This window comes from Manacus vitellinus, unplaced genomic scaffold (assembly GCF_001715985.3).
Source record: "Manacus vitellinus isolate BGI_N305 unplaced genomic scaffold, ASM171598v3 scaffold_127_pilon, whole genome shotgun sequence".
In the NCBI taxonomy this organism is placed as follows: Eukaryota; Metazoa; Chordata; class Aves; order Passeriformes; family Pipridae; genus Manacus; species Manacus vitellinus.
Window position 1 is genome coordinate 348260 of NW_021938935.1, and position 16254 is coordinate 364513.

General features: G+C 56.0%; 1 protein-coding gene across 1 annotated transcript in view; it reads left to right on the top strand.

Annotated features, from left to right (window-relative positions):
• The first annotated feature begins 6630 nt into the window (after positions 1–6630).
• The window catches only part of MYRF (myelin regulatory factor), a 31638-nt gene continuing 22014 nt past the window's right edge, over positions 6631–16254 (top strand). Inside the window, exons 1-4 of the mRNA XM_029965958.1 lie at positions 6631–6730; positions 11934–12051; positions 12882–13202; positions 15308–15369. Coding sequence (XP_029821818.1) covers positions 6631–6730; positions 11934–12051; positions 12882–13202; positions 15308–15369 — 601 coding nt within the window. The remainder of the gene's footprint in view (positions 6731–11933; positions 12052–12881; positions 13203–15307; positions 15370–16254) is intronic.

The window sequence follows — 16254 nt, forward strand, 5'->3', positions numbered from 1 at the left end:
CCATGAGCTTCCTGCAGAGTGCAGGGGCTGCTCTGGAGTCTTCCTGATGCTTCGGGGTGCAGAGAAATGGAAACCTGGGAGCAGAAAGGGCAGGAGAAGATGGGATCTGGAGCAGAGGAGGTGGGGTTATCCGGGTGTCCTGTGTTTTTGGCTTCTTGGGCTTGATGTAGAAGTGGAAGTGCGGCAGATGAGAGCCTGACTTTCCTTGGAATTCCTTAAGAAAACCGGCTTTTGGGGGCTTCCTGCCTGCTCTTCCCAGTGGCTGCCTGTCCCTTCCCCCCAAATCCGTGTCCCAGCTGCAATCCTGCGGTGATCCCTGCGGGGGGGGTGCCGGAGGAGCGGCTGGGGAGCGCAGGTGACAGTCACTGCGGGGTCTGGGAAGGGTAAGAGGCTTTGCCTGGAGTTCTTTGGGAGCCGGGAGTCAGCCCGTGCTGGAATGGGCCCGGGGAACCTGGTACAGCACAAACACATGACCCTCCCTACGGGTAATCCCCAAATCCCAACGCGGAGCCTCCCGGCCCTCCCACTCTTCCTGGAGGGAATAGAAAAACCAGCAGGCAGCAGCAGCAGCACCACCGGGAGCTGGAGGAGCCGAGTTCAGGGAATGATGCCGGAGCAGGAGAGCGGGGATATGGCCGGAGCTTGAGCCGCTCTCACCATGCTCAGGATGCGCTGGATCCGAGCAGGTAACGGCGCAGAATTCCCGGCCTTTCCATGCTTTTCCTTCTGCCTCTCCATCTCTCTTCCCAGTGGGATTGTTCCCCGGTTCTCCTCTCTTTTCCCACTATTCCGAGCTTCCCTGCCCACCCGGCAGGTGACATGAGGATGCCGGTGATTCCAGCTCCATCCCGAGGCCTGAGCAGAGCAGGGAAGAGCCTCAAATGTTCCCTTGAGCCCATCACCAGAGCCAGGTGGCCTTCCTGGACATTGTGGGGAAGCTGCCACATCCATCCCAGCAGGAGATTCCCAGAGCCATCGGCCAAAGGACTCATCCTCGGGAAAGGCTGATGGAGAGCCAGTGATGGTCGTGCTGGTGCTTCCCCTTCCAGTTTCCCTAAAGCTCCTTTACCCTGGACCCCAGAACTCCTTTATCCAGAGGAAAGGGCAGGAGGCATCTGGATGGAGCAAGGCCAGCGTGCATGGCAGGGTGGATCCCTAAAGATAAGGGTGGGTTGGGATTCGGGAGGAGCGGCGTCAGCTCCTCCGTGAGGAGGTACTTTGCCCGTGTCCCGGATAAACCTGCCCCGGGTTGGTGTCCCGGGGGCGATGCCTGGACACGGAGTGGGAGAAGGTTCAGGAAGAGGTGGATTAGAGGGAGTTGTGCTAGAGGTGTGACCAGGCTGATGGAAAAGGGTCAAGGACGATACTGGGAGGACAGGCAGGAATTCCCTCCGCTCCCTCACTCTTATCAGTGAGGGCTTTTCCAGGGCCAGAATCATCCCAGCTGCCAGAAACCTGGAATTAAATGGCTCCTGGACATGGTTATTTGGAAGGAGAGATGGAATCCTGCTCTACTTTCTCCTGGTTGGGGGCCTCATGGATTCCTCCTGATGGGAAAAGACCAGAGTGGTCTGGTAGTGGAGGTGCTGGCACAGGTTTCCCAGGGAAACTGTGGCTGCTCCATTCCTGGAAGTGTCCAAGGCCAGGCTGGAGCAACCTGGGCTGGTGGAAGGTTCTCTGGTGGAACTGGATGAGCTGTAAGGTCCCTCCCAACGCAAACCATTATGGAATTCCACCATCTGGAGCTGGGAGCTGTTCTGGGCCATCCATGCTTCCCGGCCCATGGCCGGACATCCTTCCTGAGGATTTCCCTGCCTGGGGATGGCGTTGCTCTGGCCCGGCTTTGCCAGGTAACCCCCGTCTCTCTTCCCACTCGTGGTGCCGACTGGACTTTGCTCTCTCCGATAAGAATCCCGGGACACCGAGTGTGCCTGAGGAATCATTAACCAGCCTGTGCAGTGCCAGAGGACAGGGAGCAGCTGGAGACACAACCAGGAACAGCCTCCTGGATTTTGGGCCCAAGCTGGTGTTTCCCAGGTTCTCGTCCCATGCGCCGGCATCATTTGGGAGAGAGAACCCTCTCCATGGGGCTTTCCTGGCGGATTCTGGGACTAGGGATGGACAGGGAGGGATGAGACAGGGCGTGAGAGCCCGAGGGAGGGTCCTGCTTCAGGAAAAGGGGCGCTCTTAGAAGTAGAGGGTGGATTGATCCCTGGAATTGTTCCTGGCCAACTTGGACGGGACTTGGAGCAACCTGGACTACCCAAACCCTGCCCTTGGAACTGGATGAGCTTTAGGGTCCCTTCCAACCCAAACTATTCCAGGATTCTACGATTGGACACCACACTTGGCTCTTTAATTCCATGATATCCGTGCCCTTGCTTATCACCCAGACCTTCCTTCTCCTGCTGGCACCGTTTTCCCTGCACAGCAAGGACAGACATGGAATCTTGGATTGCTTTGGGTTGGAAGGGACCTTAGAGACCACCTAGTTCTAACCCCCTACTGTGGGCATCTTCTCCCTGATCCGGTGGCAACGGATGGTGCGTCCAGCCCGGGATCCTGCCCTTCCCACCGGCTTCCAGCGGCCCCTGGAGTGCATTCAAGGCATGTTGGAATGAAAGGCTTCCTTCCCGAGGGAAAATGTAACGTGACCCTCAGGGTCCACCCCTTATCTCACTGGACTTTGGCTGTTTTGATGGAGTCACTCAAAAACAGGGAGAGGGAAACGTGGGAAGAGGGGCCGGGCCTGGCTGTGAACGGAGAGGCTGGAATTGCTGTGGGATGAGTGCGGACACTTGTGGGATTTTGCCGGGTTTTGGGGTGGAAAGGCCAAAGCTGGAGTTTTAAGCAGCCTTAGTGTGCTGGGATCCAGCCTGGAGTTTAGAAAAATGGTTTTTAAAGGAATTTTTGGTGGAGGTGGTTTTGTTTTCCGTGGTTTTTCCCTGGAGTCTTTGGTGTCACCCCCCTTTTGCTGTGTATTATCTTGGAGTGGCAAATTTATGTGGTTTCCTCATCCAAGGAAAGGAAAAGAGTAGTTTGGTGGGGAGGAGGCAGGGATGGACTTGGGATGGGGTTTGTGGAAGGCTCGGGTGGTGGTTCTAAAAGAACTGGAGATCTAAGTCATAGAATCATGGAATGGTTTGGGATGGGAGGGATCAATGAAGATCAACCATATCCATGGACAGGGACACTTTCCACTAGCCCAGGTTGCTCCAAGCCCTGTCCAGCCTGGCCTTGGACACTTCAGGGATGGGGCATCCGCATCATTTATGGCTTTTAATCCCGAGTTCCGATTGCTGCTCGTGATCCACATAAATGGGAAAGCAAACAACTTATCAACCTGCTGGATCTTGGCTTATCTCCCGTGTTGTTCCAAGCGATGTTTTATGGGCATTGATTCCTGGGAGCACTAAAAAGGGTGCCTGGATTTTATTGGGAATGAAACACCTGCTTAAGTAAAGGAAAACTTGGAACAGGGACCGTTAAACCGTGTGCTTGATAATACAATCAATGCTCCTCCTGTGGACAGAAAAGGGCTTTTCGCTGGTGAGATCCCAAAATCTGGGGAGTTCTGGGAAGGGGGGGAGTCCTGTCCGTGTCTCCTCCCTCCTGTCTTAATGCAGCTTGCAGGAAGGGGTGTTGGGATGGAGAGGTGGATGTGAAGTCCAGGTTGGACGGGGCTTGGAGCAACTTGGACTGGTCGAAGGTGTCCCTGCCCATGGCAGGGGGTGGGAATGGGGTGATCCTTGGGGTCCCTTCCCACCCGAATCATCCTGGAGTTCTCTGAAGAGAGAAGGGTGACAAACGCTGTTCCAAACCTCCTCCCAAGGGGTGGAGGGACCAAAGGGGCACTGGGAACAGCCCTGTGGGGACCTGCAGATCTGGGACAGGTTCCACAGCCCAGAATGAGGAATTTGGGTGCTGGAAGTTGTGCTGGTGTTCCTGGGAAGAGGAACTGGGCAAATTCCATGTGGTCCAACAGGAAGGGCTTGTGGAATGTCAAGGTAGGGATCTTTCCTGCTCCTTGGCTCTTAAACACAGGTAGTGTGGCTCTGGTCCATCCAGGAGGGTGCAACAGCTCAGGGATGATCCCTGAGATCAATTTATGTGGGATTTCCAACCATTTAAGGTGGAAAATCCTCCAGGATCATCAAGGCCACCCCAAGTCATGTCCCCAAGTGCTACATCCACCCAGCTTTTCAATTCCTCCAGAAATTAAATTCCTCCACTGGAGCCTGTTCCAGTGCTTGACAGCCTTTCCACGAAGGAATTTTCCCGGAAATCCATCCTGAAGCTCTCCTGGCACAACTTGAGGCCATTTCCCTTTGTCCTGTCCCTTGTTCCTGGGAACAGAGCCCAGTCCCCACCTGGCTCCACCCTCCTGCAGGGATTTGTGTAGAGGGAGAAGGTCCCCCTGGAATGTTTTTGGCACAGGTACCTTTCCTGGCAGGTCTTTCCTGGGGAAAATCCTTGTGCCATTGAGCAGGGACACATTCCTCTAGTCCAGGTTGCTCCAACCTGCCCTTGGACACTTCCAGGGATGGGGTGGCCACAGCTTTCCTGGGAAATCCATTCCAGGGCCTCGCCCCCTCACAGGGAAGAGTTTCTTCCCAATATCCCGTCTCAAGCAGCACATGGAATCCTGGTGTGATTTGGATTGGAAGGGACCTTAAAGCCATCATTCCATGGGCACCTTCCACTTGATCCCATCTCCCCCTTGTTTGACCCCTGGTGTTTCACTTGGAGATGCCTCATTCCTGCTCCATCCCACCTCCCCAGGCAAATTCCCCGGCCTCTCCTCCCCTTGCCACGTCCTTCAGGCGCCTTCCCTCGGGATCTGGAGCTCTGCAGGCAGCACAGGGAGCCCGGGAACACCCAGGGAGCGCTTGGCGTGGCCGGGATCCAAGGAGCACATTTGGTATCTGGGTTGTATTGTCTGGGAATTGTTTGCTAAACCCCTGGTGCAGGAAGTCTGTTCCAAGATGGCTCAGAATTAGTCAGAAAAATGCAAACAAGGGGGTTTCTGTAAAAAAGGAACCTCAGCTCCGTGTGGAATTGGATGTGGGAATAGCTGGCGTGGCAATGATCCCTTGGGAATTTGGGGGTTTAAATAGTGATTTTAATTGTGTAGAATCCCGGAATGGTTTGGCTTGGAAGGGACCTTAAAGCCCATCCAGTTCCAACCCTGACACCTTCCACTATCCCAGGTTGCTCCAAGCCTTTGTCCAGCCTGGCCTGGAACACTTCCAGGGATAGGGGATTCGCAGCTAGCCTGTGGCTCACCACCCTCGCAGGGAAAAGCTTCTTGGAGACTAGGACAAGGGATTAAAGGCTGGGAATGGGATTGTGTGGCCCCTTCCTCAGGAGGTGAATTTGGGTTTCAGCTCTCTGAAGGATGTGTCCTACAGTGAGAAACTCAGGGATTGCTGGGAACACCCCAGGGAAAAGTCCATGGTCTGTGGGATTTGGGATAAAATGTTGGTATTGTTTAAAGATGGATGAAATCAGGAATTGTGGACACTGTGTCCTTCCGTCCATCTCAGTCTTGGGAGCACAAGGAGGGAAGAATTCCCAAGCAGGACACATCATCTCATGGATGCAGAGTTGGAGAGAGATGTTGATGATGTGTTGAGTTCCCTCCTTAGGAAAGGAAATCCTGGAATCTCGGTATGGTTTGGGTTGGAAGGGACCTTAAAAACCACGCCATTCCAGCCCCCCTGCCGTGGGATCACGGAGTTAGGAATGACAGGCCTGTATCCCTGTGCCACTGCCCTGAGTCCCGCTCTCCTGCCCTTAGAACCAGGGAAAAGTGGCTTTGGGAACTTTGTACCATGTGGATGAGGAAGCTTTTGATGTCCTTTGTGAGTTTCCTGGGAGACAATTCCAAAGCAAACGTTCCAGCTGGGTGGGAAAACCCGATGCTCCTGCTTGGGAAAGATCTGTGTTGGTAGTACAAAAAGTAGGGATGGCCCTTCCCAAGCCCTGGGAAAAGTCCCACCTTGATAAATCACTCCACTTTTCACTCCCGGTGTCTCCTGGAGTGCGTCCAGCCTGGACAGGCCTTGGAGCCTCCCAGCTGGAAGGGAGGGATGAGGTGCCTGCTCTGGACGTGGCGTTCCTGGCGATGCTTGGCTACCTCTGGGCCTGTATCCCGGGGCTGTTGGGTTATTAATCTCCCTAAGGATTGTTTTGTCCCAGAGGGGCGTTTCCAGGAGAGGCAGCACCACTCCAAATCCCGAGTTATCCCGAGTTCCCTGTGTATGTCTTGGAATTGGGCTCAAAGTGCTCTCTGGAGCAGCTCCTGGATCTCTGAATTCCCTGAGAGCCTTCCCAGAGCCTCAGTTCCAGCAGCAAGGTCTGTGTCCAGGGACTGTGTCCCTGGGCTTTTCCTTGGAAGCTGCAGAGCAGCCGGACCATGGCTCAGGCCTCTACCATCAGCTTTGGCCTTGCTCTTGTGCTTCTCTGAGTCTTTATTCTGTCTCTGCTGAGCGTGGAAAAACTCTGGGAGCTGGACCAACTCTCTCCTTTGTGCTGGTACGTAGCTGATAATTAATATTATTAATACCATTAATTCTTTATCTGCTCTGGGAATAATTCCCACCGAGGGAGGTTTATGGAGATGCGGACATGGACCTTCACCACTGCACCGGTGACCGGGAGCTCGTCCGTGCCGTGTTATCCTGTGAGAAAAGGTCATCCCTATCCCCCAAAGTGTGGGTCCAGCGAGGTCAGTTGAGCCCCCCCAGCAGGAGGGATCCTAAAAAGCCTTTCCCCATCCTCCGTGTCCCTCCTTTCCCTGTCCCTCACCCCGAGGATGAGGAGCTGGCCTCATGCAGCAGGAGCGGCCACCCCAAGTGTCCTTCTCCGGTGCTGTTGTCCCCCCTCCCACACCCTCATCCCGGAGAGGGAGAGAAAGGCGTTGTCTCCAAACAAACGGGGCAATGTGCCCCCCTGGGCAGGCACCTTGGAGCCTCCCAAATGGAGCCGCTGTTCCGGCCGGCCCAGGCCATGAATGGACAAGCGCGGCATTGACGGCCGCGGGGACAGGGACAAACGGGCTCTGTGTGCCCCTCACACCTTCCCCTCCTCCCCACTGCCAGGGACAATGGCTCCAGCCATGCCAAGGTTCACAGCTGGCAAGGGCGGGGGAAAGGCCGGCACACGGGTGGGGAGCCGGGAGGAGAAAGGGAACCAGGAGGGGTAACGGGGACGTGGAGACGGGGAAATTCCAGGAGGGTTGTGGAGGTGCTTTTAGCGCTCGGGGAAGTTTGGGAAGTAGGATGGAGCTGCCTCCTTTTCCCACGCAGCTTCCTGAGAAACGTTCCCGTGGCACAGCAGGATGATTTCCCCTGTCTCTTCACGCCTCTCCTGCCCTGGGATGTCTCTCCTACACTCCTTGGCCTCTTGGGAGATGTGGATGGAGAGGGGGAATGATCTCCTTCTCCCTGAGTGTGGTGTTTTTCCCAGGTTATCCAAAGGTGCTTTTGTCAGATATAATCTGTGGATGTAAGCTGAGGAACTGGGATCCTGTGAGAGCAGAGGGAGCTTTCCACGGGATGGGGAGATGCTGTGGGTGGTGCTGCCTCTGGACACTGGGCTGGGAATTATGGAATCCTGGAATGGTTTGGGTCAGAAAGGATCATCCAGGGCCATGGGCAGGTCTGGTTTGGTTGTTCCTCCCACCAGGATGGTTCATCATCCCGTGTTTTGCCTCTGTTATCCAGGTTGTTGCTCCAGGGTCTTCCTGGACACCCTGTAATGCTCTCTACTCCCTAAATCTGGGGGGTTGGCTCAAATCCCGCCTGTCCTGTATCCCTATCCCTGCATCCTACCCTGCCTGACACGGGATAGTTCCTCTAGGACTGCAGTGGGATTAAAGCTGGGAGCAGGGATGTTGGCTGGGAGCTCACCAAGCTCCCAGAGCTCATCCTTGCCTGAGGTTTTGGTGGGGAATTTGGACTTTGGGGTTTCTGCTCCAGCATGAATGGGGATGGATGAGCTGCCCCGTTGCTTTGGAAGGGCAGGGCTGCCCTTGGGAATGTGCTGGCAAGGGAATGTCCCCAGAATGGGACACAGGTGGTGGCTGAAGGGCACAGGCTGTGTTGGGATGTGTAAGGAAGGGTGTCCTAATCCAATGGATAGGATTTAGGAACGAGATCAAGTGACAATCCCGGAAGATCCCACACAGTTTTCCCTGCTCCAACCCTTGCAGATCCCAACAGACATTCCTGGGTGGGAGGAAGGATACCAGTAGTGGGATGAGGAGGGGCTGTGGTTCAGGGAAGGGGCCCAGGAGCCCCTGGAAGTGCCTGGGACAGCCGGGACTTCTCTCCAGGGTGGTCTCTGGGGGAGCTGCTGGCTCCATGTCCCATTCGGGGGCTGGTTATCGTTCCAGTCAGGTAATAAAGAGCGTTAATTAAGGAGGAATTCCAGGCTGGCATCCAGCGGGAGGCAGGGGCTGCGGGGTTGGGATGTTCCACCCCTGCGGGCAGCCCGGGCTTGGGAACGTGGGGCAGCCGGGACCCCGCTGTCCCTTCTGGAAGCGGCGTGTCCCTGCCCCCTGCCAGCTCTCTTGGGGAGGGATGCTGTTCCCAGCTGGAGCTGCGTGTCCCTGCCCCCTGCCAGCTCTCTCGAGGGAGGGATGCTGTTCCCAGCTGGATGCTGTTCCCGGCTGGAGCGACCGCTCTCCAGGCTTGGCTCCCGTGGGTAGGGAAGGAGCTCCGAAGCGGAGCGCTGGCCCCGCGGCTCCCCGGGCTTAGGCGGTGTTTGGATAGGTCGCCGTGGCCCGGATTCCTCCTGCTCGCATCCAGGCCGGCAGCCAATCCCCCCGGGCCAAAGGATAAACATGGGAAGGAGCAGAAGGGGGTGCGGGGGCCCCGGGAATGTGCCGATGCGGCAGCCCGGGCCGAGGTTGCACAACCAACCCCTCGTGCCGGGACACAGGGATGCGGCACCGGCGCTGCTGTGCCATCCCAGGGAATTCCCAGTGGGCCTTGTGGTGTGTTCCGCTCATCCACCTATCCCGCTGTACTCTGGAGAGGGAATGCTCCGTGGAACCAGCTCCTGGGGTCTCCTGTTCCAGCCCGTACCCGCTGGATATTTTATTGCTTCCCAGAGTGTCCCGTGCCTCAGTTTCCCCTGAAATCCAAGGGGAAAATCCACTCTCTGATACGTGGCTCCACTCTGGGCTTGGCACAGCCTCTCCTCCTCCCCAGTGTCCCCCCATCCTTGATGTTCCCCAGCCCCTCTGGAGCCATTGACCTCGGCATCATCTCCAGGTTCCCACATCTGGATCGTGTTAGCGGATCCCGGCATGAAGTGCTCCAGCTCCCTCCCTCCCTCCCACCCCCAGGTGACCCAGGCAGGATTAGGGGTGATTTGAAGAAAGGCAACAGAGCAAGAACTGGGGAGGAGGGGGGAGAGGAACTGTTATAAATAGAAATTCCATAAACTTCTCGGCCTATCACTCCAGGAAAATTCTGGGTTAAACCTCTCAGAGCTGTAAATACAAGGATTCACGGAGTGCAGGCTCCGTTAACTCTTTCCAAGCCCTGTGCTCGCCTCTAGGAGCACCTAAAAATGGGATAAGGAACCAGTCACGGAGCTGGATGTCCCCAGGAGGGACAAGGCGGTGGGAGCAGGGACAGGGAGGAACGGGAAGCACCTCTGTTGGGATGTGGAGCGTGTTTGCAGGTTTGGGGAAGGCAGAGAAAACCAGTCCAAACATTGGGATTCCTGACATTCTCACACGTCCGGGGGCCTCACCCGCTCACGAGGAGGGTGCTCGGGGTTTAACTTCTTGTTATTCAGGCTTTTTTTTGGGATCACCTCGGCTCTTTTCCAAGGAAAGGTTTGGAAAGCAGAGCAGTGGGAGCAACAATATGGTGGGGTAGTGGGGTGATAATGCTGGGAAGAGGTTTGGGATGGACGAGCTCAGAGTGTCCCTGGGCTTGTCCACGTGGGATAAGAGCGGGAGCCTGTCCTGTGCCGAGCGCTGAGCTTCCCTCCTCGGTGGCTTCCTCCTAATCCCCGCTGGGGAGGGGGAGGGAATGTCGCTGGGAGCTCGTGACTCCACGGAGAAGTATTTGAATTAATCACCTAAGCTGGCTTTTGGTAAGAGCCCGGCCGTGCAGAGGCTCCGGCCACTGGGACATTCCTTGGGCGGCTTTGCCAGCGACACCCGCTCCATATCCCGGTTTTTTGGTGCAAATTGCAGCGTTCCCAGGCAGAGGAAGGTCCTTGGCTTTTGGTGGAAAGCCATGTCCCAACTCCACCCCTGACACACCTCTCATGTCACCAGGCTTATCTCACCCTCCTCAGGGCTCCTCAAGGTGACTTTAAGGAAGCGAAGGAATCATGGAATGGTTTCACTTGGAAGGGACCTTAAAGCTGTCATTCCACAGGTGGGGACACCTTCCACTAGCTCAGGTTGCTCCAAGCCCCCTCCAACCTGGCCTGGAACACCTCCAGGAATGGGGCAGCCACAGCTTCCCTGGGAAACCCATTCCAGTGCCTCCCCACCTTCAGAAAGTTGGGAAGCCCAGTATCCCGCTGTCTGTGGAGGACTTCCCACCCTTTCTGGACAAGTCCCGGTTCCCACCCTCCTGGAGTGCTCATCCCTGGCAGGAGGGTTTCAGGAATGTTATGGGATCCCAGTGGGAGCTTGAAGAGGTAGATCCATCCTGGTGAGGTGTCAGGAACAGGGTGTGGCAGATTCTCTGGGATGAGTGGGGGACACAGGGATGGCCACTGGTGAGCTCCCATAACTCCAAGGACAGCAGGGTGGTGCTTCCACATCCCAGAAACTTCAGGGGAGGAGGGACACACCTGGGGTCTGCAATTCCATGTTGGAGGTGCTGGCATAGCTGGGAATCCCAGAGGCTCTGCCTGCTCCATCCTCACCTCAATGCCCACCTGGAAGCAGCATCACATTCCCTGCTCCAGATGGATCCCCTTGTTCACATGGAAGAGCATCTCCACCCTGTCCCCCAAATCCCCGGGCTCTGCCATGGAGGTGTCCTGAAAAACAGCGGTTATCCAGGGTTTTTTTCCCCTCTAGCCAAGGTTTGTAAGGCAGAGATCCCTCTCCACACCCTGTCCGCTTGGCAGAATTCCTAGCTGGATTTATTCCTGCCGATTTGCTTGTCTTGGTATGAAAGGGATTTGCAGAGGGAGAGCTGCAATTGGATGGGGGTGGGATGGGGGTTTGGGATCAACCGTGACCTTTCCCCTGAGCCAGGGGGTCTTTGGGTACAGGGCTGGATGTGGGGCTTTCACATGGGGCCTTCCAGGATGGTCTTTCACTGACTTCCTTATCTGCCCTGGAGGGAGCTGGACCTTCTTTCCTGGTTCCTTGGCAGTGCCTTTGGCACCGCGGGCTGGCTCCGGCCCCGGCGGGCTCCGGACTCCCACTCGGGAGAGACAGATAAAGGAAGGGCTTGCTGTCAACAAAACCCTGCCCAGCTTCCCCAGAACAGGGCAGGGAGGGAAGCAGGAGCCCTCCGGAGAAAGGAGAGGGAAATCCACCCCTGGAGGAGGGGAGGAAGGTCGGGAGCTGCTCCAGAGCTGTGGCAGAGAAATTCCAGCGTGTTCTGCAGAGCTGAGGCAGAGTCCCCAGGGGATCAGAGGATGTCCCGAGCAGGAAGGGGTCCACGAGGCTCGTGGAGTCCCACCATGTGTCTGTGTCACCAGCCTGGCCTGTCCCACGTATCCCATCTCCTGGGATGGGGTTTTACCCTGGGATGGGCATGGACAGATAACCCTCAAGGATCTGCTGATCCAGATCATCCCTGCCCGGGGCAGGGGGGTCAAACGAGGCTTTCAGCTCCTTCCCACCCACTCCATTCCATGATTCCACGATTCTCAGATCAGTTCCTTGGCTCTGCAAAGGTCTGGTGGTGTTTCCAAAGCCTTTGCATGTCCCCTTCCAGCTCATTCTTCCACCTCCTCTTCCCTGGCAGGACACGACATTAATGGAGCTCTGGAGCCATCCAACATCGACACCAGCATCCTGGAGGAATACATCAGCAAGGAGGACTCTCCGGAGATGTGAGTGCTTCCCTTGCTCCCCAGCGGGAATGGTGTTCCCTGGGGTTTTCTATGGAGAGAAAATCCTGGAATGATTTGGGCAGGAAAGGGCCTTAAAGCTCAGGGACACCTCCCACTAGCCCAGGTTGCTCCAAGCCCCATCCGACTGCCAGGGCTGGGGCATCCACAGCTTCTCTGGGAAACCTATGGAGCAATTTCCAGCCCAGAAATCTGAGGAATCACGTAGGAATCACTGTGCAGCCCCACCCCAAAGTCCTCCTGGATCGCTCTTGGCTCCATTGCCATTCCCAGCTCTTCTTCCTGTCTCGTCCTGGTTTTTTACCTTTGAGTTTTCCCAGTCTCTGTTGTTCCCTCTCTTTCATCTCCTGAGGGAACCATAAAGACTTTTCCTTAAAAATGGGAAAACAGGCCCTGGGAGCTCTGATTGCAACCTCAGCACAACAGGAGTGTGGAGAAGGGAAGGGTCTCCCTGTGTATCCCAACTCTGGGAAAGAGAGGGGAGCAGGCCTGGAGAGCACCTGTGAGCAGGGTGGGCGTGGGATTTTTGGCACAGCTTCCCTGAAAGCTGCAACATGGTGGGCAGATCCCACTGGCTTCACATTCTTTGGTGCTGGCATCCTGGGAATTCTAAAGCTTCCCAGGTGGATTTTGGCCTCTTCCTTCAGTCCCACTGACCTGCCTCTGTTCGCTCCTGGTGCCATCACAGTGCTGGTTATTTTGCTATTTCCCAGGTATCCCAGAGCTCCTGAACAACTCTGATCCCACATTTTGGGAGGGGAGGGATGGGTACGAAGTGTCCTTGGCTGAGGTTTTCCCGTTCTCTCCCTCAGCTGCTTCCCTGACATTCCCGCTCCATCCAGCTACGCGCACTCCCAGCCCTCCAGCTCCGCCAGCATCACTCCCTCCAGCTCCATCAGCAGCGCTCCCAATCCCTCTCCCAGCGCTCCCCTGCACCTTCCCCCTGGCAGCAGCCAGCTCCCAATCCGGCATGGTGCTCTGCTGGCCAATCCCTGCGGATCCGGCTACGGAGCTCACCTCAACTGCAACAACAACAACGGGCTGGTGGTGCCCAAGGGCTTCCTGGGCGGGCACTGCCTGAGCAGCGGGGGCCCTCCCATCAAAACGGAGCCCAAGGCTCCCTACGCACCTGGGTAAGCGGGAATGGCGTGCTGGGATACGGGATTGCTGCCGCCCTGGGCTGGCGGCACCCAGAGGGGCCCGCAGGGCCGTGTCCAGTGGCAGCGTCACTTCGTGCCGAGTTCTTGCCTCGTGGCGAGGTGGTTTGGGATAAATGGAAGCCCTGGAGCTTCCCAAAAGCTTTTTGGGAATATCCCCTGTGTTGTCGTAGAGCTGTGGGAGACCGGGATACCTGTGGTGGGCGTCTCCAGGTGGGAAGTAGGAGAACGCTGTAGGATTTTTTAAGGAGGAAGAGGCTCGGAGTGAACTTGAACGGGACAAAATTCGGTCTCTGGGATGAAGTGGAACCTCCAGGATATTCCCATGACTATCCCAGTGGATAGCTCACCACACTGGGCAGGGACACGTTCTTCTGGTGGCCTGACGTGGGAGATGCTCCATTCCAGAGATGCAAAAGATGGATCTGAGTTGGATATCTTTGGACAAGCTCAGGATACAGACCTGGAGAAGAGGAAGAGGATGGGCAGGTTTCAGGATTGTTGGCGGATTCAACTGGGTGGTTATTCCCAAGAGGAGAAAAGATGTGGTTCCTGCTCCCTGGGATGGAAGGGAACAACCCTGGGAGAGCAGGATGTGCCTGGTCTCTTCCTGCTCCCACCAGGAACAGGGAAGTGGAAGATGATCTGAAGCCAGACAGGTGAAATCCAGGTGTGCAGCAGAGTATCCAGGAGCAGGAAGGGAATAGTCACTCCCAGAGGAGCTCCAGCCTGGATCCTGAGGTGGTGGTGGCCACGAACAGCCAATCCCTGAGCCTTCTCCCGTGGAAATAATGGATGTGAGGGACAGGGAGGCCGGGATGGCCCCAGGGCTGGCTCTTCTCCCTCTGCCTTGTGCCCTCTAGTGTTGCCAGCAAGCACAACCTGGGGATTCCCAAATTTGGGAACCTCCAGCACGCTCAGCCTATGGATGAACTTGGAAAGACCTTCCAGAAAGCTAAAATACTCCGCCTTTATTTTACTCCCAGGCCAGGGAGTTTTCCCTTGGGATATGTGGAGCGTAGGGGGAACCAAAAGCCTTGTCATGTCCCTTTCTTCTGGATGCACCTGGAATTCTCCAGAATGTTGTGAGTGAGGCTCATACCTTCCTGTCAGAGAAGAAAAACCTCTGGATGCAACTGAACTGGGTCAGGATGGCAGCGTTCCCACAGCGTTCCACAATGACTCTTCCTTGCTCTGTGAGCCTTTTTCCAGTGGAGAATTGTGGAATATCCTGAGTTCCCTGTGGGAATTCTGCAGTTCACCTTTTCCAGCCTCCAGGATTCCCTGAATTGTGCTGTTTCCTTTTGTTATTGGCCAAAATTTGGCTTGCTGAGGCACAAATCCTGATAAATCCTTAGGGAATACAGGATAAACTCACAACCAGTGTGGCAAAGAGCCTGAAAAGGGCTGGGAAAAAATACTCCAGCCAGGCATAGGAAGGGACCGATGGAAAGGTGCTCCAAGGGAAGTTGGAGGACAAGGGAAGTATGATGAGTATGATGAGGGGCTTTTTTGGGATGACCCTTCCTCATCCCTCTCCAGCCGCTGCTTTTACCACTTCCCGTGAAGAATCCACTGGTCTTGGGCTCCTCTGGTCCAGGAAGCAAAATCCACCCTGTGGGCTTCTCAGGTCCCCCCGAGCCTCCCATTTCATGGGATCATGGAATTGTTCGGGTGGGAAGGGACCTTAAACACCAGCCAGTTCCAACCCCTGCCGTGGGCTGGGAAACCTTTCGGGTTGCTCCAAGCCCTATCCAGCCTGGATTTGAACACTTCCAGGGATGGGAAGAACACTCCATGCGCCCCACCTGGTCACTGGCATTCCCATGGGGAAGCACACCTTTCCCTGGGAAGCGGATAAATTTCCATTTGACTTCTTTTATCTGGAATTCTCATTGTCAGCTCAACAAAACGTCTCTGTTCCCCGAAATCCAGGGAAGCGCTGGGGGACCAGTGGCGGTGATGGCAATCCCAGGGTTATTCGGGATTCCCAACGGGATCCTGGAGGGTGCTTTGATCCAACTGGACCTACTCGTTGTGCTGGGAATGACTTTCCCTTCTCTTTTCCCGTTGCTCCGCAGCACTTTGCCGGACTCTCCCCCGGATTCCGGATCCGAAGCCTATTCCCCTCAGCAGGTGAACGGTGAGTGCTGAAAAACAGGGAGGAGGGGGAAGGAAGGGAAAAACTCATAATCCCAACCCCAAATCTGACATCCTCCCCCCCTCTTTATTCCGTGAAAGTGATTGGCTCTGGAATCTTTATCAGCCGGGAGAAAACAGGCGGCTGCTCTACGTGGGGAGATTATCAGTTAGTAAATATCCCTCGGCTTTCGCCCATTGTTCCGCTCCCGGCCTCTGGAAAAGTGGGAGAGGGAGCGGGAGAGGGAGCGGGAGACAAGGCAAGGTGGGATTCCGGGGGGATCTCGGCGTTGTGGCTGCTCCGTGGGCAGGGTGGGATGTGGATCCTGCCCTCACCCTCCTCGTCTCACCCCGTGCCTCGGGAAAAAGGAGTGGGAATGCAGCCCTGACATGGAGCCGGGCTCTGGGAGGGAGACATGGACCCACCGTTCGCCAGTAAGTTCCTTCCCAGCCCTTCCCTCCCCTCCAGCTCATCCCAAGGGTCTCCTCCTCCGGAAGCCAGGATCCCCTTCAGGGTCATTTCCAGGGAAAGCCACCGAGAGTTGTTTGGTCCCTCTGGTGACCTTCACTTTTCTTCCATGGAAAGAACTCCTTGGGAAGGAAGGAGGGAAGGTTGTCCGGGTTGTCCTGGTCTCCCTTCCCCCTCGGAGCAGTACCCTCTTCCCCAGGCTCCAGCCCAGTCCCCACCGGGAACAGCGCCTGCTCCTGGGTTTTTTTTTGATGGAAGAGGTCAAGAGTTCTGTTTATCTTGCTAAAAAAAATCCCTGGAATTCCTCCTGGCCCTTCCTTAAATATAACAAAGAGGCCAGGTTGCTCCCCATGGGGAGAGCTGGCAGCTCTGTCTGGGAAGGAGAGGAGGCTCCGGAGGGTGCCCACAAAGCTTCCCGAG